At 37.3% G+C, this 26,266-nt stretch overlaps 1 protein-coding gene across 4 annotated transcripts in view; it reads left to right on the top strand.

Annotated features, from left to right (window-relative positions):
* Positions 1–26,266, top strand: part of Rabgap1l (RAB GTPase activating protein 1 like) — a 589,856-nt gene that overhangs the window by 85,228 nt on the left and 478,362 nt on the right. For all 4 annotated transcript variants that reach the window (XM_052737345.1, XM_052737344.1, XM_052737347.1 and 1 more), the window contains 2 exons: positions 2,384–2,541; positions 5,067–5,177. In XM_052737345.1, coding sequence (XP_052593305.1) covers positions 2,384–2,541; positions 5,067–5,177 — 269 coding nt within the window. The remainder of the gene's footprint in view (positions 1–2,383; positions 2,542–5,066; positions 5,178–26,266) is intronic.

Below are 26,266 nucleotides of genomic sequence, written 5' to 3'. Positions count from 1 at the left end.
TTGTTAATAATCAGTAAAATCTTACTTGTATATCCTAGCATGAGGTATTGAAAACAGGACCCTTGTTTAACTTTTCTCACCATATTTTTATTGTTGTGGACCCAGGGATAAGAGTAGCTTCTGGAAAGTGTTATATTTATAGTTCTTTGCCACTTTGGGAAAAATTCTGAGTAATAAATAAATAATATGAAAATACAAATATAATTTCATAGTTACTAGAGTGACCTAATGCTAATAGAATAGATTCAAATATTTTCATTATTTATCTGGAAATCTTTTATACTCCAAAACCTTGAGTGAAAACACTGAAAGCTTTTCAAATCTTATTACCATAAAATACTGTATGTTGAAAGGATGTAGCTTCAATGCTGTAGCTCAGTATCTAGCTTGATGAAGCTAAGGGAGGCCCACAGAGAAACAGAGGACTTTAGCTAAAACCTTGTTTGTGAATATTCACTGGGACGATGTAGCTGCCACCCTCATTTTTGCTTTCGTTGCAATATTTTGTAGCCTAGAGACATTTACAAATGAATATAGCTTCTTTTGTGAACTTAAATTAGTTCAGTTTTATCTTTTTTTTTGACACAGGTTTCTGTAGCCAAATTAGCCTGGAACTGGTGATAGTCCTCCTGTTTCAGCCCTTCTAATGCTGGGAGTACAGGTGTGATCAACCTGGCTTTAAAAAAATACTTATTTAAGCTGGGCAGTGGTGGCACACACCTTTAATCCCAGCACCTGGGAGGCAGAGGCAGGTAGAGGCAGGCAGAGCTCTGTGAGTTCAAAGCTAGCTTGGTCTACAGAGTGAGTTCTAGGACAGCCAGCCTATGCAGAGAAACCCTGTCTCAGAAACCCAGTGTATGTGCATCTGTGCACTATATGCATGTAGGAGCCTGCAGATGTCAGATGAGGTCTTGGATCCCCTGGAACTGGGATTACAGACAGATGTGAGATGCCATGTGGGTTCTGGGAATGAAACTTGAGTTCTCTGTAAGAGCAAGTGCTCTTAATCACTGGACCATCCTGGATTTTTGTTTTAAAAGTTCATGTTTATTAACTTTTTAAATATCAGAGTTTAAAGAAACAGCAAGAATATTTGAAAGATGACTCTTAAGTTAATAATTCTTTCTTAGTGAGGCTAGTATTGTTCCTACAATACTAGTAAACTACATTTGGGCATATTTATGTAGTCTAGGTACACAGATAGGCATTAATTCATTGAGCCTGAGTCTCTTCTTTACTACTCTGTGAAAGCAAGTCATTGATAACAGAGAACTAATCAAAACAATGCAACTTCCTTTAAAGGTCCTCAAATCAGCACTCTAGACTCTACCCAGTCACTTCACTGGTTTGCAGAAAGAATTGCAAATACCTGTTGGCTTGTTTTGTAAGGTTATTCAAACTATTAAGTGGAGTAGTATGTATAAACTGAGTTGGTCAACAAACTCATTGTATCTGAAGCTGTATATATAAGAGATTTGTATTGATTGATGATAGCAAATAATATCTGTTTCCCCTGACAGAACAATCTTTCATGTATCTGGCACCCAAAAGATCCCTGTTGTTCGTATTGGGGAGAAGTTGCTTTGATAATAAAATAATGTGATACATTCTCCCCTCCCCCCTAACAAATGGTATGTGTAGTACAGTCAAGCAGTTTCTTTGAAGGGAATGTTGCATTGTCTTAATTAGATATCATCTGGGAAAACCTTTTCAAATAAAATATTCCCTAATAATGAAATGCTTTCTGGTTCTCAAGGTATTTTTTTTTCTGTTTATGTATTTTGTGCATCTTGTTAGTGAGAGAGGTTCTGAATCACAGTTAATAGTGCCGACTCCCTGTCATTCTTGAGTGGACCTGAACCTGCTGCTGGTCTTCATTCTCAGATCTCAGTTTCTAGCTGCAGCTCTTTAATACTAGTTTCCTTCTGTTCTCTAGGGTTTATATTGACAGTGTTTACTGTGAATCTTAACTGTGTAGGTGTAAAAATACTCATCATACTTGAATTTAAGTTTATGAAGTGATTCATTACTGTTGACTTCATGTACTTAAACATTCTGTGGAATTAGTGTGCTTTTTGAGGGATACTTTGGCAATATTTTTTTCTTGGATTTCGTGCTAATGATGGTCTTCATGTATAATAATTTAGAATTAGGATGATCTGCATTTACTATATATGGTTATTTATCTGCCACTTTTTAATAGATAATTGATGAAAATGTTTTTATATACTGTCCAAATGGTTGATAGATGCTTACACTATATTTACTTTCTGGACTAAAGAAAACTGTGGGTATGGAAAGTTAGACTTGCAAAATGGGAGAGAAGGATATCATGGTTCATTTAGTGCTTTGGTCTAATTACATTTCCATTTTCACTTTTTAGGTAAGCAGAATTTTATATAGTTTCTGTACTGCATTCAAACGTTCTTCCAGACAAGTGGCTGATGTTAAAGATTCAATCATCCCAACCCCGGACAGTGATGTGTTTACCTTTAGTGTATCCTTGGAGGTCAAAGAAGATGATGGAAAAGGAAACTTTAGGTGAGACTATCTGAGAAGAATAATCTGAAAAGAAAATTAGCATTGTGCCTGGAATACAGTATTTGCCAACATGCTTTCTAGACACCAGATCCTGTTTGTATAAAGCTTTAGATAGGCCAAGAAATATTTGAATGGTGAATAACTACAGTTCAATATTCTTACACTTCTCAGATAGTCAAACATTTTTCTTAATGATTAAAAGAATCTGATGCTATAGGATATTAATATCATAAAAACAGGGCACAGGCTGTAATTTTGTGAGCCATGGAACATCACTTTTTTAAAAAAAGTGTTAATTTATTCTCCATTTATTTATTTATTTATTTTATTAATTAATTATTTATTTTTTGAGATGAGGTGTCATTGTAGCATGGACTGGACTTGAACTCTCTATGTAGCTGACGCTGGTTTTGAACTCCTGATTTTCCTGAGTCTACCCCTGAGTCCTGGGATTATATGTGTCACTCCCCACCCCCAGCTAGTTAATTTTTTTCCTTTGTTGTATTTGTAGGGAAAAATTTACAGCTATTTATATACTTCAAAATAATTTTTTCTCCTTCAAAATAATTTTCGTTAAATTATTTTTTAAAATTAAATCTTTAAAAAGATGTACTTATTTTATGTGTATCATTACTTTGCCTTTGTGTATGTTTGTAAAATGTACATGCCTGGTGCCTGGAGGTCAGAAGAAGGCATTGGACCCTGTGGGACTGGAGTTACAGATGGTTGTGAGCTGTCATGTCAGAGTTGAACCCGGGTCCTCTGCAAGAGCAACAAGTGCTCTTAACTGCTTATCCAACCCTCTATCCTTTATTGAAATATTCTTCACCAGAATTAGTTTTAGTGGTTGCTGTTAGCATACCATATGGTTTGGCCATCATTTAACCACTTCCTTCTATTATACATTAAAATGTTTTTTTCCAGTTCAAAAGTGAGCAATTAATAGGAAGTGGCTATCCTATTTAACAATCACCTATATACCTTAACAGTGTATTTTTTTTTTTTTTTTGGTTTTTCGAGACAGGGTTTCTCTGTGTAGCTTTGCGCCTTTCCTGGATCTCGCTCTGTAGAACAGGCTGGCCTCGAACTCACAGAGATCCGCCTGCCTCTGCCTCCTGAGTGCTGGGATTAAAGGCGTGCGCCACCACCGCCCGGCAGCAGTGTATTTTTTAACCTTTTTTTATTTAGTTTTTTTGAGACAGGGTTTCTCTGTGTAGTTTTTGGTGCCTGTCCTGGATCTTGCTTTGTAGACTAGGCTGGCCTTGAACTCACAGAGATCCGCCTGGCTCTGCCTCCTGAGTGCTGGGATTAAAGGCGTTTGCCATCACTGCTCGGCCTATTTTTTACTTTTAGAGACAGTGTCTCACTCCATAGCCCTTGGCTGACCTTGAGCTCAAACTCGTAGAGATCAGCCTGGTCCTGCCTCCCAAGTGCTGTGATTAAAGAGAGAGACTATCACAGTCGGCCTTTAGTGTCTTTATTTATAACAACAATTTCTAGATAGTTATTTGTATTTTTGCCAGTAAAAAAGTGAATGTCAGATTGAATAAGTTGCTGGAAGTATTTTTCTTTTTCTGAGAAGACATGTATTTTAAATTTTATTTGTTCATCATGAAAATATCTACTTCATCTTTTGTTATACTTTTATTAACTTGCTATGTATGATCTGTATCTTTTTGTCCATCTTTTATTTATATTTACTTAGATATGTAAAAGTAATCTTAAATTCTTGATGTTTAGAAGAGTAAGGTGTTCCTTACTGGTATTTTCTTGGTTTAATTATGGTACAGGTGCTCATGACCATCCAGCAGCTGAACCAGAATGTGACAATCTTTAAAAATTAAATAAGCAGTATTTGAAAATTTGTTACAATTTAAAAGCTAAATTTGAAATGATACTTTGTTGTCATAGTTTTAGATACTACATTTAACCCTGATTGAAAGATAAAAATATAAGGCTATTGTAATCCATTTTCAAACTTTTAGAAGTTTTATATTACTGGTTATGAAATTTACTGTTTTCTGCTTGTAGTGAGGAGATTCAGCACGACTTAAGAATATAGTATTCTTGCCGGGTGGTGGTGGCACACGCCTTTAATCCCAGCACTCGGGAGGCAGAGCCAGGCGGATCTCTGTGAGTTCGAGGCCAGCCTGGGCTACCAAGTGAGTCCCAGGAAAGGCGCAAAGCTACACAGAGAAACCCTGTCTCGAAAAACCAAAAAAAAAAAAAAAAAAAGAATATAGTATTCTTGCTGGGTGATGATGGCGCACACCTGTAATCCCAGCATTTCTGAGGCAGAGGCAGGCATAATTCTGAGTTCAAGGCCAGCCTGGTTTATACAGTGAGTTTCAGGAGAGCCAGGGCTATACAGAGAAACCCTGTCTGGAGATACAAACAAACCAACCAACAAAAAATATATAGTGTTCTTGCCTTAATACTTTGCTGTTTTGTTCTCATTTTAGAATGTATTATCTTATTTTGTTCTACTATTATATTGCTAATTTTTTTCTTTTTGAATATTTCAGTCCTGTGCCTAAGGATAGAGATAAATTTTATTTCAAAATAAAGCAAGGAATAGAGAAGAAGGTTGTGATTACAGTTCAGCAACTTTCTAACAAAGAATTAGCTATTGAGAGGTAAGCAGCTTGTTCTTATGCCCTAGCTCAGACTGGGATTGCCATTGTTCATGTGTTTCAGATGCCTGGTATTGAATCTCAACTGTACTGCTCACTGTGGCCTTTCAATGTATCTTATTTCTAACGTCCTGCCCCTCCCTCCTCACCCTCCCTCTTACCTTCTACTGCCCTAAATCTCCCCTCTTACTCTTTAAACCTTTTTTGTTTATAGCCTTTTCATGTTGTTAACACTTACATTGAGGGAAATCAGTTATTTTTATTTTCTATATTTTAAAGCTTCTGAAATTCCAGTAACTTAATGGAAAAATGTGTATGTATCCATTCATAGGAATGCTTTTAAGTAAATAAATGTTTTAGAGGGCCAAAAAATTGTATATAAAGTCACTAACATAATCATTCCTCCCAAAATTTCATTTTAGATGGCAATTACTATTTATAATGTAGTATAGTTTTAGTGGTTTACAGAAAACACAGAAAAATGGACAAGAATACGAATAGAGAAATTGCTGGAAAATTATTCAGATGGTTAGCAAACACATCTAAAGTCTCAATTTACAAATAAATAAGGTGCAAATTAAAGGAACCATGTGATATTCAATTATAGTATGAAGTAAAGGTGGGGATAGGAGATAAAAATATTCTTATATTGTTAATGAGATTATCAGGTGTTGTATGTACTCAAAAAACCAAACCAAGCCAGGCAGTGGTGGCATACTCCTTTAATCCCAGCACTTGGGAGGCATAGGCAGGTGGATTACCAAGTTTAAGGCCAGCCTGGTATACAGAGTGAGTTCCAGGACAGCCAAGGGTACACAGAGAAACTCTGTTTTGAAAAAACAAAAACAAACAACCAACCAACCAAACAAACCAAACAAAACACCCCCAAAACCCTACGAAACAAAAGCAAAAAACAAACAAAAAACCAAACCAATCTGGTAATACAGTGATAAAAAAGACCTATAGTTAGATATAGGAGTTTCATTCTCAGGGAAATTATAGTATTAACACTGTCCACGGATATCTATATCTATATCTATCTCTATCTCTATCTCTATCTCTATCTATCTCCATTTGTTTGATGTGTGTGTATGTGTGTGTGTGTGTGTCTCTGTACATGTGCATATGTGTGTGTGTGTGTGTGTGTATGTGTGTGTAGGTCACAGTCTCAGATGTTGTTCCTCCTCAGGTGCTGTTTACCTTTGTCTTTGAGACAGGGTCTCTCATTGGTCTGGGCTGTTGGTTAGGTTAGGATAGCTGACCAGTGAGCCCTAAGGATCTGCCTCTCTCCATCTTCCCAGGCTTCGTATTACTGGTAGACATTACCACCCTTTTTTTTTTTTTTTTTCAAGACAGGGTTTCTCTGTGTAGTTTTGGTGCCTGTCCTGGATCTTGCTCTGTAGACCAGGCTGGCCTTGAACTTACAGAGATCCGCCTGGCTCTACCTCCCAAGTGCTGGGACTCACTGCCCAGTTCCACACTTTCTGTTTTTTTAAAAAATTTTAAATGATTTATTTTTATTTCCTATGCATTAGTGTTTAGCTTGCATGTATATCCTCTGGAACTGGAGCTACAGACAGTTGTGAGCTGCCATGTGGGTGCTGGGAATTAAACCCAGGTCCTCTGGAAGAGCAGGTGGTACTCTTAACCACTGAGCCATCTCTCTAGCTACCCCCCCCCCCACATTTACTTTTTAACCTTGGTTTTGGGGCTCAAACTCAGGTGTTATATATGTGCTATAAGTACTTTACTGATTAAGCTATCTTCCCAGTCCCAAGGATATGGATATATGTTACTATATATATTAATAGTATTAATATATATTAAACATTTTTTATTCATACAAGTGTTGTGCTTGCCTTTATGTCCTTGCACCACATATGGCAGTACCCAAAGAAGCCAGAAGAAAGCATCAGATCTCCTGGAGCTTTAGTTAAAGAGGTTGTGAGACACTACCTAAGTCCTGGGAACTGAATCCAGGTCCTCTTTAAGTGCAATAAGTGCTCTTAACTGCTGAGTGATCTCTCCAGCACCAATGATACACATTTAAAACATGATTATTAATAAAATGGTTTGCAGTGGCAAAACTTGAAAGTTCTAACGTGGTCTCAAAGAGTGTGGAATCGGAGAAGGAAAATTCTGTTCATCAAGACTATCCTAGGAGCCCTCCCTCAGTTTCCCCTGCTCCTTCTCTGCACTGGGGTAAGGGTAGAGAGGAGTTGAGGTGCTGGCTCTTGGCACTCTAGCCACCTCTCTTCTAAATCTTAGGAAAGATGTCTGGCCACAGTTATTCGCAGCTTTCTCTGGAGGGACTTAGCTCCATTTTATCCCCATCTTTGTAGCCTATCACTAATTTCAGGTAACAGAAAAATATCTATTTCTCATTTTGATACATGGGTTTGTACGTTTTTTAATTGTTTAGATAGTTTGGCCAGCTATAAAAATGTGTTTCATTGCATATGATTTCATTTTTAACCTCTTTGATATTGTGTGTGTTTTACAGTTGGTATCATTTTATATTTGTCACCCTTTGGTTGTGGTATTAAAAAATAGCAATGAGTCTTAAAATTGATGAAAAATAGCTGAAGAGAAAAAGTACTTTAATATTTAACATTACAACCCTAAAAGAATATATATGAATTTATATGTAGCAGCCTTTAATTAAAATTTTTTGGATTAGCATTAGATACAGCAGGGTTTTAATTTTTTTCATTTGAAAGTAAGTTCAAACTTAGAGAATAATAAAAAAGAAAGGACCTGCAGAGAACATTTAAACTTTGTAGTCAGATTTACATATTGGTAGAAAACCATTTGCCTTTTACCTCCTTTTTTTCTTTTTCCCTCTCTTCTATTACTTAATTCTTCCTATGTACCCATGTATATACACACACACACACACACACACACACACACACACACACACACACACACACACACACGCTTGTGCAAGCACAGGGAACAAATTGTTTTTCTGACAAACTTGGACTAAGTTACGTATAATATGGCTTCATATCCCTAAATATTTGATAGTGCATTTCTTAAGAATACAGGTATCTGTTACATACATAATCCTAGTAGGCTTGTCAGCTTCAATGAATTTAGCATTCATACAGTACTCTTGTATCATCTACCATTTGTTGTTTAATTTTGCCAATTAACACAGTAGCATCCTGTTTTCCAGTTTGGGATTAATTCTAGGGTCAGATGTTGCATTGAGTTGCCATATGTCTTGAACTTTCTTTAATCTGGGACATTTATAAGCCTTTAACTATCTTTAACATGTGAAATAACGGAAGAATATATTCATTTACTTCCTCATTTTTGAGGCTGGGTCTCTTTAATCAAAGCTGGTCTTGAACTCACTATGTATCGGATGACCTTAAACTCCTGATTCTATGGCCGTAATCTTCCAATTTGGTATTATAGGCACATACCAGCAATTCTGGCTTCCTTTACCTATTTGGTCCTGGGAGTTGAACACAGGGCTCCATGTGTGCTAAGCAAGTATTTTGCTACTGAGATATATTCCAGGCTCCCCTCGTTTTTTAAAACTAAAATATTTTAGTATTAAATTTATTTGTTTATTGTGTGTGTCTATGCATGTGTGCACTCACGCACATTATGTTTGTGCACTTGAGCGTGCCATAGTGTGTGTGGGTCAGCTTGACTTGGTTCTCCTCTTCCACATGTGGCACCCAGGGATTGAACTCAGGGCAGTTGGTGGCAAACACTTCTATCGCTGAGCCTTCATACTTGAGCTTCCCTCTTAATATAACATTGTTTCTTTTGGGTTTGCCTAATACTTCCTTGTGATCAGAATCAGACTGTATATGAGTGGTACTGTGTGCTTCTCAAAATACTGCGTGTGGAGTTGATAGTGAGCTGTTCTTCGCTGGTCATGGGAATTTTGATTCCAGTCAAGATGTCTGATTTCTTCCCTTACTTTTCCCCACTTCTAACTTGTAGCAGTCTGTAAAGGGACATTTTAAGACTTCAAAACAACCCTCAAACCAACCCAACCAAACAAAAAAACACCCCCCCAAAAAGCCAACCCCCCAGACTCCTAAACACTGCTAACTCATTAAATTGTTTTCTTTGACTTAGCATTCATTTATGACTCTTTTCTGTTTTAGCCAGCTTGAATATTACTGACCTTGATGAATATGTGTGGAATAGTTGAGTGCCTAATTTTCTTTACTAACTTGGTTAAACATTTACATATGCATTTTTAAAAGAGATAGAAAATAATTTATGAATGTTACTTTTGCCTATTATATTCATAAAGTAATTTTATTCACTCTCAGAAATGTTCAGTGTTAGTGTCTTTGTCATCTTATAGGCTACTTAGAGCACAGATATTTTTTCCTCAACTTCTGCTGCTTAAATTACTTGAGAGAAACCTTTTGTATTACTATGCTATTATCAGTAGACATTTTCCAAAGATATTTATCCATGTCAGGATAATTGTTTTTAAAAGTAAATGTATATATTACCACCTAATATATTGCTTTTATTCTATTTCTTTTTCTTCTTCTTTCTCTTTTTGTAATGGAGATTGAAACCAGAACCTTGCAAATGCTAGACAAATACTACCCATGAACTGTATCTCCAGCCCCCCATTATTTATTTATTTATTTTTGAGTCAGGATCCCATGTACCCCAGACTGATTGTGAACTCTGTACACAGTTAAACATGACCTTGAACTTATTGATCTTCCTGCCTCCACCTCAATAAGTGCTGGGATTACTGGCAGGTGGCACCATAGCGGGCTGCCTCTGTTTATTATTTTTTTAAATTAAAATGTATTTTTATTTAAGTTATGTGTATGAGTGTTTTACCTGCATGTCTGTATATGTACCATGTGTGTATGGTACCACAGCTGAAGGTATCTGATCCACCTGGAATTGGAGCTGCAGAAGGTTGTGAGCTGTCATGTGGGAATTGAATCCAGGGCCTTTGGAAGACCATCCAGTGTTCTTAACTGCTGAGCCATCTCTCCAGATCGCCTATTTTTTAGATTTACTTACTTTTATTTTATTTGTATGAATGTTTTACCTTCATGTGTGTCTTTTTACCTTGTGCATGCAGTGCTTGAGGATACCAGAAGAGGGTACTGGATCGGTTTGGAACTGGAGTTACTTACACTTATTAGTAGCTGTGTAGGTGCTGGGGATTGAACCCACATACTCTGGAAGAGCAGTTAATTCTCATAACCATTGAGCCATCTCTCCAGGCCTCTATTTCCTCTTACACTAAAAAAGAGAAATTGTATATGTTAGAGACTATACAAATTTTATCACAGAATGATTATATTATTTTATTTTACTATAGCAATATTTTCTCAACTTCCTAGATAACTTTTATTAGTGTGTATTATGTATATAATGTTTCATTTATTTACACAGTGTACTTCTACCATATTCCCTCTCCATTCCCTTTTCCTGCTGCCCTCTCATCTTGTTTTCTCCCTTCTTCCAAATGGTTCCTGTTATACTTTTATGCCACTCGCACTATAGATTACATTTTCCTTAAGATGACGTATTTTTAATGGTTGAATAAGACTCCATTATGTACATTGTCTTTATCCATTCATCTATTACAGGCACCTAGGCTTTTTCTATGACGTGGTTATTAGGAGTAGTGCTGCAGTGAGCATGGGTATGCAGGTATCTCTATCATGTCCTTCATTTCTTTCCGATTCTACACTAGAGTGGTGCAATAAGAGCAGATGGTAGTTCTGTTTCCAGTTTTGTGAGGCACTGCTATAGTGATTACCATAATGGCCGCACTAATTTGCATCCCCAAATGTGAATGAGGAATTTACACCTCAACCCTCTAATCCTTGCTAGCATTTGTTTGTCATCTTTTTTTTTTTTTTTTTTTTTTTTTTTTTTTTTTTTTTTTTTGGTTTTTGGTTTTTGGTTTTTGATGACAGGGTTTCTCTGTGTAGTTTTGGTCCTGGATCTCGCTCTGTAGACCAGGCTGGCCTTGAACTCACAGAGATCCCCCTGCCTCTGCCTCCCGAGTGCTGGGATTAAAGGCGTGTGCCACCACCACACTGCTAAAGATTTACTTATTTTTTATGTATACACCAGATCTCATTGTAGATAGTTGTGAGCCACCATACTGTTGCTGGGGATTGAACCCAGGTCCTCTGGAAGAGCAGCCAATGCTCTTAACCTCTGAGCTATCTTGTTTGTCTTCTTCATGCTAGATGCCATTCGTTTTAGCTAGAGCGAGATGGAATCTCAGTGTAGTTTTGTTTGTATTTGTTTGATACCTAAAGGATGCTGATCGTTTTTTCATGGATTTATCGGTCATTTGTACTTTGAGGATCATTCATTGACTGGATTATTTGTTCTGTTTTTTACGTTTTAATTCTTATATGTTTTGAAAAATAATCACTTAACAGATGATAGCTGGTAAAACTTTGTTCCATTCTGTGAGTGTCTCTTCATGCCAATGCTTGTCACTATTGCAGAAGCCTTTTAATGTGTGCAGTCTCATTAGTTAATTCTTGCTATTATATTCTGGCCTATTAGAGTTCTGTTTGAGAAACCCATTGCCCATCCTTATATCTAGAAATGTTTTCTGTATGTTTTTTTCTAATAGCTCAAAATTATAAGGTCTTTGATCCATTTTGAGGTGATTTTTCTATGAGGTGAGATAACTATCTTGATGATAACCTCATACTTTTTTTTTTTTTGGTTTTTTGAGACAGGGTTTCTCTGTGTAGCTTTGCGCCTTTCCTGGAACTTGCTTTGTAGACCAGGCTGGCCTCGAACTCACAGAGATCCGCCTGGCTCTGCCTCCCGAGTGCTGGGATTAAAGGCGTGCGCCACCACCGCCCCGGCATCCTCATACTTTTAACTATGGGTTATATTTAGCACTGGTTAATAAATTCATGCTAAATTATTTGGTTCCTTTTTCATTCTTTTTGTAGCTGATCTCTGTAGTATGCAAATGGGAATTGGCTTGGGATTGCTTTAGGTTTGCCCAAACAATGCTTCCTTTGACAGAGTTAATTATCTGTGATATGGGAGATTTTTTTTTTTTTTTTTTTTTTTTTTTTTTTTTTTTTTTTTCAATCTTAAAATTTATTTATTTTTTTTCCCCTTTTCTATTTTAATAAAAAGGAAAAAAAAGAAAAAGGTTATAACTAACAAAAGAAAAATTATATACAAAAGTACAATGACTATATACAATATATACAAGTAATAAATGTCTAAACAATGTCTAGTCCATTTGTATTTGACAAATTCAGAGAAAATAATTTCATTATCTATCCTATTTTGTTAAGTCCAAAATGTATCTAATTCACTTTCTATCCTAATTAATCTTCAACTATAACTAACTAACCTTCAACTATAACTAACTAATCTTCAACTCCCTCAGAGACCCAAGAAGGAAATAATATTAGCTAACAAAAATAAAAACAGAAAGTGCATGCAAGCAACTTCCAAAAAATTTGTGAGTTGACAGAAACAGCCAGCTGCCTGGACAGTCACCTGAGGTTTCTCCACAGTGTTGGGGCATCATCTTCAGCCTATAGGCTTAGCATATCTGACAGACTCATTTGTGAGGTAGGATGTACACAAGGTCGACAGTTCAACCTCACATTGGGTGAGAGCAGTCCATGTACCAGAAACACCTGAATTCCACTAGTGTCATGTCATGACTCAGGATTTTAAATTCTGGAAATTGTTGTTGATTTTTTAATTCAGCTGTCCATTCTTGGCTGTGTATATATGGCTTCATCTTAACATCCCGTTCTTCTCCACATCCCTCTGTCAAATGCCAGTTTACTATTGCGAGGCGTGAGCTTAGTTACTCTTCAAGAATAACTGTTTCAGCTGCTGTTCCATTGCACATCAGAAGCCATCGGCCCACTGCCTATTCAGCTGCCTTCGAAGAAAAGGGCACTGTACCTTTTCCAAATTGCGAAGGCCACTTCAGGGATGGTGCCATATTGTCCTGGCCTCAGAAGATGCCTTTTGATAAAGCCATAACCACACTCGTTTTGGCAAGAATCAGTAGTCCTTTGTTTCATGTCCTGTCTGTCCATTTTGTCAGCAGTTGATTCAAGGATACTTTGTTGTCCAGTGGCTAACTTTTGCCACAATGAAAGTTAACTCCATATGCAGTTTCTTCAATGCCCATATTTTCTCTGAAGTAGATTGGTACTGCCAGGAGCCGACATGTCTCATAATCGATATGGGAGATTTTATAAATACTTAGTTTAATCTGTTTTAAAAAGAAACAAACCTTGCCATTTATTATGCTAAATGTATTTAATGCCTTTAAATCACAAACTGTAAATGGTAGAATTTAATTATCCAGTAGGTGGCAGTCTCATCAAGAGAATTTTTAACACTTTTGATTCTTTACTACACAGCTACTAACAAAGTTACTTTGTAGTAGAAAGACAATTGATGTGAAAGAATATACTTCAGGTTACATAATTTGAGCATGTCTTTTCAAGGAGAAAATACAATTTATTTAAAAAATAAAAATATAAAATTTTCATCACACCTCAAAGTTGAAAGAATAATATACTGAACTCTAGGTGCACTTAGCACCCATCTGGAATTCTGATTATTAAGTTTTTTTTGAAAGACTTCAGCTTTTATTAGGAAACAAGTCACTAATTTATTTCTTTGCACTCATGGCACCTCATATATTGATATTTCATATATTGATATTCTGCAGCTGTCTCTCTCAACCCTTATCAGAAAGTGCTATGTTTATCTCAGCTCCTGGAAGAGTGCTTGAAACAAAGAATTTTAGAGTTAGTTACCTTTATTTAACACTGTCTCCTCTGAGCACTGTTGTAGGCAAGTGACCTATGAGTGTAGGTACTACTATGTTGTTTCACAGTTGAGGAAAGTGAAGTGTGGAGGTTTAATACCTTATCTATGGTCAGACAGATAATTTTGAGTTGAGTCTGTCTACTACTATAATTCATATTTCTACTTTTCCACATCTGTTCACGAATTCAGATAAATGAAGTGTTTAATTTTTATTGCCTTAAACCTATTACAATATGAAATACATTATTTAATCTTGTATGTAATTAAATACTGTATTTAAGAGATATGAGAACTGCTCCCTGTCTCAAGAATTTCTATTTTTTACTTTTCTGACTTACTCATGTCAGATGTGACATATAAAGCTGTAAGAACTGGACACAAGATAGAGAACACAAATAGTAATTGTTACATTTGTACTTAGTTTTTGATAGCCATGAGACAGTTCAATTGTTTTGACAGCACAGGAGAAAGAAAGATGCTGTTATGATTACTACATTTGTATATGTGATGGGGCAGAGGCTTAACAGTAGTAACTCAGGTTACCTGGCCAGAAATTAGAGCCAGAATTTAACTGAGGCCATCTGGTTTCTGAGTATTGTATTCTTAAGGATGGAACATAATTAGATCTTGATTATATACTAGGCTTAAAATTAATCAAAGAAACGAGAAGATAAATAAATTGGCCATCTTTTGGTGAATTTCAGAACAAATTGAAAGTGAGACCATAAATGTTGGGGCACTCAAATAATTTTTGAGTGATTTCAAATCTACCATGCTCTGAGAGAAAAGCCAAGTGATTTATGGAACAGAAAACTAACAGTAACAACTGAGGCAGGAAAAACAAGGTGATTATTGACTTATATGAGGTACTGAAGGGCTGCATGTTAAAATACCTTGTCAGTGATCAGGTCAAGCTCTTCCATTGCTTCCAAAGCAGAAATGATCATTTCTATTTGTGATCGGCTGACCTTTCCTCAGGTTTAAGTATTACCACATGTAGAAATATGGTGGCATGTTTTCCTGGACTCTTCACATTTCTGGGGTTTTCAAAGACTGTATTTAGCATTTAAAATATTATTACTAATGTACTAAGATATTATTATGATATATTATAATAATATTACATAAAATAATATATACTATATTACAAAATATTATTGTAACACAAATGGTTAGAAAGTCTTATTAATAAAACCAAACCTGGAGCCAGGCATTGGGGTGAATGCTGAAAGATCAGAGAGACAGAATAGGCCACAGCTAACCTCGCCTCACCAACTTCTCAGCTGATCCTGTTTCCTGAAACTGGAAGCCTCTGAGTCTTCATCTGGAATGAATCTCAGCTGAACTGCTGCTAAAAGCCTAAAAGCTTAACCAGACCTAGTTCCTGGTTCTCATGCTTTATATACCTTTCTGCTTCCTGCCATCACTTCCTGGGATTAAAGGCATGTGTCACCATGCCTGGCTGTTTCCAGTGTGACATTGAACTCACAGAGATCCAGACGGATCTCTGCCTTCAGAATGTTAGGATTAAAGGTGTGTGTGCTACCATTTTCTAGCCTCTATATCTAGTGGCTGTTTTGTTTTCTGACCCCAGATAATTTTATTAGGGTGCACAATATTTTGGGGAACACAATATCACCACATTTTAATCATTATAGTTTTAATTATCACCTACTTGGATGCTTTGAGTAGATTTTTCAGTTTGTGCTCCATGATCAAAAAATGAGAAAGGCTTTTTTTTGCCATATTAGTTTTTGAAGAGTTGTTTTTTGTTAAGCATTACTCTTTATTTTGCATGAAACAGTTCAGACAAACAATGCTCCATACATTAGTAGATGGGATGCTTTATAATTTCCTAACAACAAGAAGTATCTAATGATTGTAGCTTGAGTTTTCCTGCCTGCCCACAGTCAGGACAAATCTCTCTCACCTGCCAGTCCCACAGCCACTCAGACCTGACCAAGTAAACACAGAGACTTATATTGTTTACAAACTGTATGGCCGTGGCAGGCTTCTTGCTAACTGTTCTTACAGCTTAAATTAATCCATTTCTTTTTTTTTTTTTTTTTTTTTTTTTTTTTTTTTTTTTTTTTTTTTTTCCGAGACAGGGTTTCTCTGTGTAGCTTTGCGCCTCTCCTGGAACTCACTTGGTAGCCCAGGCTGGCCTCGAACTCACAGAGATCCGCCTGGCTCTGCCTCCCGAGTGCTGGGATTAAAGGCGTGCGCCACCACCGCCCGGCAAATTAATCCATTTCTATAAATCTATACCTGGCCACGTGGTTCGTGGCTTACCGGCATCTTCACATGCTGTTTCTCATCATGGCGGCTGGCAGTGTCTCTCTGACTCAGCCTTCCACTTCCCAGCTTTATTCTCCTCCTTGTCCCGCCTAGCCAATGGCCAATCAGTGTTTTATTTATTGACCAATCAGCAACACATTTGCCATACAGACCATCCCACAGCAAATGATGTTAATTTTAGGCTATGTGGAAGGGTATTTGGGAAGAGATTTTTTTTTTTTTTTTTTTAGGTTTTTTTGAGACAGGGTTTCTCTGTGTAGCTTTGCCCCTTTCCTGGATCTCGCTCTGTAGACCAGGCTGGCCTCGAACTTACAAAGATCCGCCTGCCTCTGCCTCCCGAGTGCTGTGATTAAAGGCGTGTGCCACCTACGCCCGGCGAGATTTTAATTTAGGATATTACTACACCATTCTGTTTCCAGGGTTATCGTCTTGTTTGGTGTACTAGCTAAAATGAATGAATTCTTCAGCATCCTGAGTACAATGATTAGCTTTGCTGCAAGCTCACAATTCAGTTTGCACTAAGAGCTGACATTGCTAGAAAAGAGGGATTTATCTGAGTTGCTTTTTAAAATTAACATTTAACTTACCATTGTGACAAAGTACACATAATGGGGGATACTGGGATATTCTGTACATGTATAAATTTTGTATCATAATGCCCACACACCTTTGTTCTATCTAGCACCTTCCCCATCCCCGTTGTTTTGTATTAGTGAGTCTGTATTCCCATTGCATCCCCTAATAAATTGAGATAGAGACTTTTGTGGACTCCTGTATCACTACTACGTTATTTTTTGTGATGTGGTCTGTCACTGAATCTGAACCTCTTGAGTTTGGCTAGGTTGGCTGAGCGGTGATCCAGTTTGTCTCTACCATTGTGGGATTACCCTCCAGCACTGGGATTACAGATAGGCTGTCATATTTAGTTTTTACAACTCAGGTTCTCAATGCATGGGAGTCATTTTGCTAACTGAACTATCTCCCCAACTCTTGCCCCCCCCTTTCTCTTTCTTTTTTTAAATATAGTGTCTTTCACTAATCTCAGACTTGCTGATTAGGGTAGCAAGGCTGCTACAAGATATTTGCCAGTCTATATTTCCTAACTCTGGGATTATATGTTTGAGCAACCATGCTACACACACACACACACACACACACACACACACACACACACACACATGCATGTTTAGGGTGAGTTCTTGGGGTTGAACACAGGTCTTCATTCTTGCACAGAAAGTATTTTACCAATTGAATTATTTTCCTAGCTTTCATATTTCATTTTTAATGGTAGAGTAATATTCCATGTGTAAATGTGCCACATTTTCTTCACTCGTTCACTGAAGCGCATCTGGGTTGGTTAGTTCCGTAGTCTTGGCTATTGTGACTAGTGCTACAATAATATGGAGGTGAGAGAGCATTTTTAGTATACAGATTTAATCTTCTTTGGCTATTCATTCATACTCTCCTAAACCTTCTCTCATATATCTCCAGTGATGGAATTGTGGGATCATATGGTAGTTCTAGAACAACTGCAATAATTTATATATATATATATATAGTCTGTATGTTATATATATAGTAAGCAATTGTACATATTTAAATAAATATATGAGTTCCCATGTGCCTACATCCTCACCAGGATTTGTTATTTTGTTATTACTTTTTCATTAGCTTGTATTAATTGTACAAAATAATAAGATTCCTTGTCTTGTTTTAGAAATGCATGTGTAGTGTGTTTTAAAAAATACTTTTATTTCACAGTCCCTTTATCCAGTTAACCTCCCTGCCCTCCTTCCCCTCTGGTTCTCAGATAGTCCTCTATTACTTTGATTTCTTCTTCTTACTTTCAGTTTATAGTCTTCACGTGAGAATATGCTATATTTGTATTTTTTACTATATTTTATTAATTATTTGTGTGTATGCACACGTAGGCACATGCCTTGCCACAGTGCATGTGTAGAGGTCAGAGAACAACCTGTGGGGAGTCCAGTCTCTTCTTTTACTCTGTGGGTTCCAGGGATTGAACTCTTACTGTTAGGTTTGTGTGGCAAGCACCATTACTCACTGAGCGAACTTGCCAACCTCTGTGTTTGTCTTTCTAACTCTGGCTTATTCACTTACCACAACATCTGTTATTTTGCTATATGGCACACTTTCATTTATCATTGTGCTTGAATAAAACTATATTATGTATATGTGCCATATTTTCTCTTTAAAAATTTTTAATAACTTAATTTAAATTAATTATTTATTTGATGTGCATTGGTGTTTTGCCCGCATATGTCTGTGTGAAGGTGTTGGATCCTCTGCAACTGGAGTTAGAGACAGTTGTGAGCTGCCATGTGGTTGCTGGGAATTAAACCCGGGTCCTCTGGAAGAGCAGATCAGTGCTCTTAACCACTGAGCCATTGCTCTAGCCCTATATTTTCTTCATTCATCCATTCATCAGTGGAGACAAAGGCTGATTTTATAATTGGTTATAGTGAATAATAGACTTGAATGTGCAGGTATCTCTATTGTGTGTTGATTTAGTTTTTTTTTCTTCTTCCGTATATACTCAGGAGTGGTGTAGTTGGATCAGATGATAGTTTTATTTTTAGTATTTTGAGTATTCTCCACACTGATTTGCATAGTGGCTGTACTAATTTGAATTCCCACAACAGATTCTGAGAGTTATTCCTCCCTCTGCATTCTTCCTAGCATTTGTTGTTTGATTTCTTTATAATAACCATCTGGCCAGAGTGAGATGGAATCTCAATTTATTTTGATTTGCATTTCTGTAATAGCTAAGTGTGTTGATCATTTTTTCATGTAATTACTGGTTATTTGCACTGCTTACTTCATTTTCCAATTTATTGATTGGGTTACTTTCCATTTTTAGGTGCTTGATTTTTTTTTTTGATGTTGTTTATATATTCTGTATATTTTTCCTGGCAGATGAACATCTGGCAAAGGTTTTCTTACAACTTGTAGGCAGTCTCTTTATGCTGGTAATTATTTCCTTTGCTATGTAGAAACCTTTTAAATTTAATTTTGATGTAGTCTCATGTACAATCCATGCTTTTAGGTATCAAGCTGTTAGAGTCATATTCAGGAAATTTTTGCCTCTACCTAAATCACTTTTTTTGTTTGTGTCTTTGGAACACATTATTTCACTTTCTGTAGTGCTGCCTAGCTTGGAACTCATTATGTAGACCAGGATAGCCTTAAACTCACTGCAGTTCTCTTGCCTCAGCCTTCTGAATGCTGGGATTATAGGCATGTTCCTTTGTGCCCAGATGTATGTGTCTATTTTCACTTGGTTTCTGTGTTTTTTTCAGTGCAAGTTTCAAGCTTTCAAATCTTACATTAAGGCCCTTGGTCCATTTTGACTTGTATAATTTCTGTCCTTGGGGATTTATAATTTTAATTAATTGTCTGGGACAGTCATACATTTTAAATTTTTAAAAATTTATTGAGATTTGTTTGGTAACCTGATATATGGTCAATCCAGGAGAATGTTTCATGTGCTGATAAAAACTGTATATTCAGCAACTATTGATTGAAATGTTTTCATAGATCTTCATTAAGTCTATTTGCCTTGTATGTGATCCAGTTTACATGTTTGCTTGTTGACTTTCTGTTTAGCTCATCTGACCGTGGAGAAAAGTGGGAGCCAAAGTCTGGCACATATGCTATACTTGAGTATCTCTCTCCCTTTGTATTTAATTGCTCTTGCTTTATGCATTTGAAGGGTTTCATGTTTGGAAAATATAAATTTATACTTGTTGCATCTTGTTGAACTGTACCTTTTATTAATAAATAACAAGCTTCATTATCTCTTCATATTTCCTTAATGTTTATCTGATATTGCGATTCCTGCTCATTTTTTCTATTATTTTCATTAGCATGCCTTTTTCTAGCTCTTTACTCTTAACCTATGCTTACCTTTACCTATAGCTGGTAGGCAGCATGCAGTTCAGTGTTTTTTTTTTTCCTTTTAAAAAATTCATTCAGTCTATGTCTTTTGATTGGTGAATTTAATCTACTCTTGTTCTATGTTGTTCGTAAGTATGAAGTTTCTGTCATGTTGGTAACATTGTTTGTTTTGTAAAATTTTGTTCCTTCCATTTTTTTTAGTATTTCTTTGTAATTAGGTAGTTTTCTGATATCCATTCAATTTACTTTCCTTTTTTAGATGCATCTGTTGTTCTAGTGAATTTTGTCCATTTGTTGGGTTGAACGGTATTATTCACCATCATTTCGTTTCTAGTGTTGGATTCCCTAAAATATTTCTTGTAATGCTGGTCTGGTGGTGATGAATTCCTTCTATTTTTTGCTTATCTATGGATTTCCTTTAGTTTTAAAGATAATTTTGTTTGGTGTAGTATTTTTTTCTTTATGTAGTTCCACTCTTATCTTTCCATCTTCTGACTTGTATTTCTTTCTTCTTTTTTTTCCCCCCAGAGCTGAGGACTGAACCCAGGGTCTTGTGCTTGCTAGGCAAGCACTCTACCACTGAGCTATCCCCAGTCCCATGACTTGGGTTTCTATTAAGAAATATGCATTAAATTTGATGGACCTTCCATTAAATGTAACTTGATATTTTTCTTTTGTTTTTAGGATTGTAACTTTGTTTGATATTTGAATATAGTATATGTCTTTATGAAGCTCTATTTTTCTATTTTAGTTGCACCTGGTTGAGGTTATTTTTGCTTCTTGGATGTTTATGATTGGGAAATCTTCATCCATTATTTTGTGAAACTTTTTTATTGCCCTGTCCCTTCTATTCATCTTCTGGAATCATCAGAATCCATATTTATGATCTGGCAGTGTATTGTATTAATTTTGTAGTTTTTTTCATATCCTGCAGTACCTTTCTAATTTTTTTGTGTTATTTGTCTAAATTCTCTTACATCTCACTGAGTTTCTTTGGGAGCATTATTTTTCATTCATTTCAGATTTCTTTTAAATTAGGGTCTATTCCTGTGTAATTATTGTTTTCCTTTATAGGTGCCATGTTTTCTTATTTCTTCTGTTCTTATGTTGTCACCTGTGCATTTGATATAATGTTCATTGTTTCCAGTTTTATGAACTAGATTCCTAGAATTGCAGAGCATGGATAGGTTCTTCATATTCACTAGGAGCAAAGTTGAGTAACCAGCTGCCATGCCAAGGGTAAGGGGTGTTATGAGGCCTTCCCTAGACCCTTTCCAGTATATGTTTATTGGGACTGTGATCTCTGGTTCTTCCCTTTATAGAGTTGGGACTTCATCAGAATCCCTTAGGTCCCTGTACTCAGACATAGGTAAGTCAGGGGTCTTGTGGCATGTCTACAATCCTCACTGGAAATAAATGTCATGGCTGCTACTTCAGAGACAAGGTTCAGGAGGGGTTTTCCTAGCCTGGGTCCTCACAAGTGTAAAGGTGGGTATTTTAGATTCTAGGTCACAGCAAAGAGTTGCAGGAAGCAGGTGGCCCTTGAGCAGGTTGGTTGGGACTTTACCCTGATTTGGCTGTGCAAGTTCTGATTGATAGAGAGGAGAGAAGTGAAGACTCCAAAAGTCCAATTTTAGGTAGTAGTGCACTTCACTTTCCTTTGAATTGCCAACCACTCTTTCTACTGCATAAAAAATTCAGTATATCTGTATCATAGTTTTCTCTCTAGACTGAGGCTCTCTCTCCTTGAAATTGCTCACTGAACTAGTATGGAGAAGCCTTTGGGACCCAAGGATAGAATGCAGGGGATTCTATCGAAAGCTCAGACAGTAGGATCCTTCCTAAGACATCTGCCAGTTGCAGCACAATATGAGAATGTTTGGGATGTAGACCTCTAGTACCAGCTTGCTATGAAGCTTGATATGAAGAACCCAGGTCTTTATTTTGTATGTTTGGGTGCCTGATTTTGTTCTTGTGAATATTAATTATATACACTATCCCCTTAAACAGCACTTGGTGGGGAGTTTCTTCCCTTCCTACAGAGCTGTGTGGCTCCCAGTGATAGAGTATATTTCTCTTATTATTTTAATATCTATATTCTGAATTTCATCTGGTTACCCGCTCTTACTGTTGCAGTCCAGCCCTTTCTGACACCCACGAATTGGACGTGCAGCTATGCATTTAGAGAAAGAAGGAAAGTGCTACAACGTCATTACTGGAAGACACTTATCATAACAGATGATACAGAGTAACAATTAAGACCCAAACACTTTGAACATTGGCAGAATAATTCAGAGATGTTTCCATAATACCTACTGCTTCAGTGCTTAATTTGTGCTGTCTGGCTTGAGCAAAGTTATATAATGAGAAGGGGAAGTGATAAGTGTCATACCCTGTAGCCTGAGTAATTGACAGGTACCCTTCCTTGTGTTATTTCCTCCTCCTCCTCCTCTTCTTCTTCTCTGGCAGTTTATTTATTATTTTACATCCTTGCTGCAATATCCCCCCTCCTCTCTTCCCAGTTCCTCCCCCATCTCCCCTCTGTTTCCACTCCCCAATCCATTCTTCCGTTTCTGTTTAGGAAAGGGTGGGTCTTCCATGAGTATCAACAAAAACATAGCATATAAAGTTACAGTAAGACTTAAGGCTCCCCATATATTAAGGCTGAGCAAGGTGACCCAGTATGAGGAGTAGGGTTTCAAAATTAGTAAGAGTCAGAGATAGCCTCTTTTCCCGTTATTAGGAGTCCCAAAGAGTACCAAGGTACACAACTGTCACATATATGCAGAGTACCTATGTCAGTTCTGTGCAGGCTCCCTGGTTGTTGGTTCAGTCTATGGTAGCTCCTGTGAGCCCAGGTTAGTTGATTCTGTGAGTTTTCTTGTGATGTCCTTGACCCCTCGGGCTCCTACAATCCTTACTCCCTCTCTTCAGCAGGATTCCCTGAGCTCCACCTAATGTTTGGCTGTGAGTTTTCATATATTTCCATCTATTGCTGGATGACGCCTCTTTGATGACAGTTGGGCTATGTACCAGTCTGGTCACAGGAGATGGCCAATTTAGGCTATGTATCTGCTATTGCTTGGTATCTTAGTTGCAGTCATCCTGGGAGATTCCTTTGTGCCAGGCTTTTACTTGACCCTGAAATGCTTTCCCTTTTTAATAGTCTCTTTCAATACTCTTCCCCTACATTCCCTCTCCCAACCTGATTGCTCATGTTCCCATCCCCACCCACCCTCAGTCCACCCACAAAATCTCTTCTATTTCCCCTTCCCTGGGAGATCCAGGCATCCCCTGCCCCATAAGCCCTCTTTGTTCTCTAGTCTCTTTGGGTTGTGAATTGTAGCACAGTTATCCTTCACTTTACAGCTAATATCCACTTATGAGTGAGTACATACCATGTTTGTCTTTCTTGGTCCAGGTTACCTCACTTAGAATGATTTTTTTTTCCTAGTTCCATCCATTTGCCTTCACATTTCCTTGTATCCTTGTTTTTAACAGCTGATTAATACTCCATTGTGTAAATGTACTACATTTTCTTTATCCATTTCTTGGTAGAGGGACATCTAGGTTGTTTCTAGGTTCTGGCTGTTACAAATAAAGCTGCTATGAGCATAGTTGAGCAAGTGTCCTTGTGGTATTATTGAGTATCCTTTGAGGTAGATTGATTTCCAGTTTCCTGAGGTACCACCACACTGACTTCCAAAGTGGCTGTATAAGTTTGTACTCCCACTAGCAATGGAGGAGTGTTTCCCTTGCTGCACATCCTCTCCAGTATGAGTTATCACTTGTGTTTTTGATCTTAGCCATTCTGACAAATATAAGGTGGAAGGAATCTCAAAGTTGTTTTGATTTGCATTTTCCTGATGATTATTGATTGTTGAACACTTCTTTAAGTGTTTCTCAGCCATTTGAGATTCTTTGTTGAAAATTCTGTTTCAATCTGTACCTCATTTTTTAATTGGATTATTTGCTTTTTGATGTCTAGTTTCTTGAGTTCTTTATTTATTTTGGAGATCAGTCCTTTGTTGGATGTGTGGTTGGTGAAGATCTTTTCCCATTCTGTAGGCTGCCATTTTGTCCTATAGACAGTGTCCTTTTTTTGAGTAAAAGATTCTTAGTCATTGAGTACTAAAGAAAAATTACCTGTGAATTTTTCTGTTAACAGAATAGTTTTCTGTTATGGTTTGATATTATTAAAGTCAGTGGATGGTCGAATTTGAACTATTACGTTTTTGCCTTGGCTAATTTGATGTTAGGGTGCTAAGGATGCCTCTCCATGGGAGAGGACCTCACTACCAAGTCTCTAGGTTTGATCTTTAGCATCAAAAAGAAAAAAAAAACCAAACAAAACAATATCCCCTTCTGCTAAGTTGATGTTAGGTCTTTTACTGAATTTTCTCTGTACTTGTTTTTACCTTAGATTGCAAATCATTATAGTTTTATTTAGAAAGAAGCTCAAGTCAACGACTTGAAGTTGCCTAGATTTTAATTTCTTAGCTTGTTTTATTTTCTTATGTCAATTTATATATTCATAAACACTTTTAGCAAATCGAGTATTTTAGACATCCTAATAATTAAAAAAAATTAAAGGAATAGTCCATACTCTGCATAATATTTTAAGTGCAGTTCTATAAACTTATTTGTCCTCTGTGGTTTTTACTCAAGGCAGCATGATTTAAATCCTATTTTTTCTTTTCTTTCTGTTTTAGAAGATAGAATATTGTTTGCATAAAAATACTTTCAATGTTCTTTCACAGTGATTTTAAGTGATAATTGGTAGAGAGCAGTTGGCATTATCAAATAATTTGTGTGGTAGATTATTGGAAACTCCAATTTACCTCTCATCTTTTGGACTAGAATTTCCCTAGTGATGATACTATATCTTATAGAAGGACATGGTACCATGGAGTGAAAGACCCCCGTAGGTAGTCTTCCCTCTGGAGAGACCCTCGCCCAGAGATCACACCGAGACCATAAGTCAGATGCAAACAGCAAGAGGCTTTATTCCGGAACACGGGTACCCGGGGCGACACAGTCCCTCCAGAGGCTGAAGAGACTGGCGCGCCGACGGGCTGGAGTGGAGGGTTTTTATAGGGTTGGGCAGCGGAAGGGCGGGTACAGAAGCAGGAAGCATAGTTTACAGGGTTCTGATTGGACGATTCGTATGAGGCCAGGTTCAAACTCAGGACAGCTCGTGGTTTTTCCCCGAGCTCGACACGCCTGCTGACTTGGCTCTTATCCAGGGTACAAGTTGTTTTTCTGACCTTTAGTACCCTGTTCTGGGGCCAGGTGGCCGACCGCAGATACCCTGTTTGTTCCTGTGCCTATGAACTTTCCCCGTACTTTTCAGGCCTTGCTCAAAAATGGCGTTAGGCTAAGCAAGTATGCTGGGGCCCTTTCAGGAGTAAGCATTAATTATGTGATAGTAATATGGTTACTCTTCAGGACTTTATTTTAAGGAATACTTTTCTATATATAGTAGTTAGGGTTTCTATTGCTGTTATAAAACACCATGACCAGCTGGGCATGGTGGTGCATGCCTTTATCCCCAGCTCTCAGGAGGCAGAGGCAGGTGGATCTCTATGAGTTCAAGGCCAGCCTGGTCGACAGAGCGAGTTCCAGGACAGCCAGTACTGTTACATAGAGAAGCCCTGTCTTCAAAAACCAAAAACCAAACCAAACCAAAACAACCCACCATGACCAAAAGCAGGTTGGAGAGGAAAGGGTTTATTTGGTTTACATATCCTAGGTCATATTTCTTTGAGAGAAGGCAGGAACCTGGAGGCAGGAACTGAAGCAGAAGCCACAGATGAGTGCTGCTTATTAGCTTGCTTCCTTGGCTTGCTCAGTTACTTTCTTAGAAAACCCAGGACCACCTGCCTAGTAGTGGCACTACCCAAGGAGGCCTGGACGATATTCCATCAGCTGTTAATCAATGAAATGTCCCATAGACTTGCCTTCAGGACAATCTGATGGAACTATTTTCTCAGTTAATCTTCCCAGAAATTTCTAGGTTTGAGTCAAATTGACAAAGACAACTAGTACACCATATAAGTAATGAA

The sequence above is a fragment of the Peromyscus californicus genome, unplaced genomic scaffold, assembly GCF_007827085.1.
Source record: "Peromyscus californicus insignis strain IS unplaced genomic scaffold, ASM782708v3 Scaffold_14__1_contigs__length_90479793_seg_2, whole genome shotgun sequence".
Classification (NCBI taxonomy): domain Eukaryota; kingdom Metazoa; phylum Chordata; class Mammalia; order Rodentia; family Cricetidae; genus Peromyscus; species Peromyscus californicus.
This window is presented reverse-complemented; position numbering and strand designations above follow the sequence as displayed.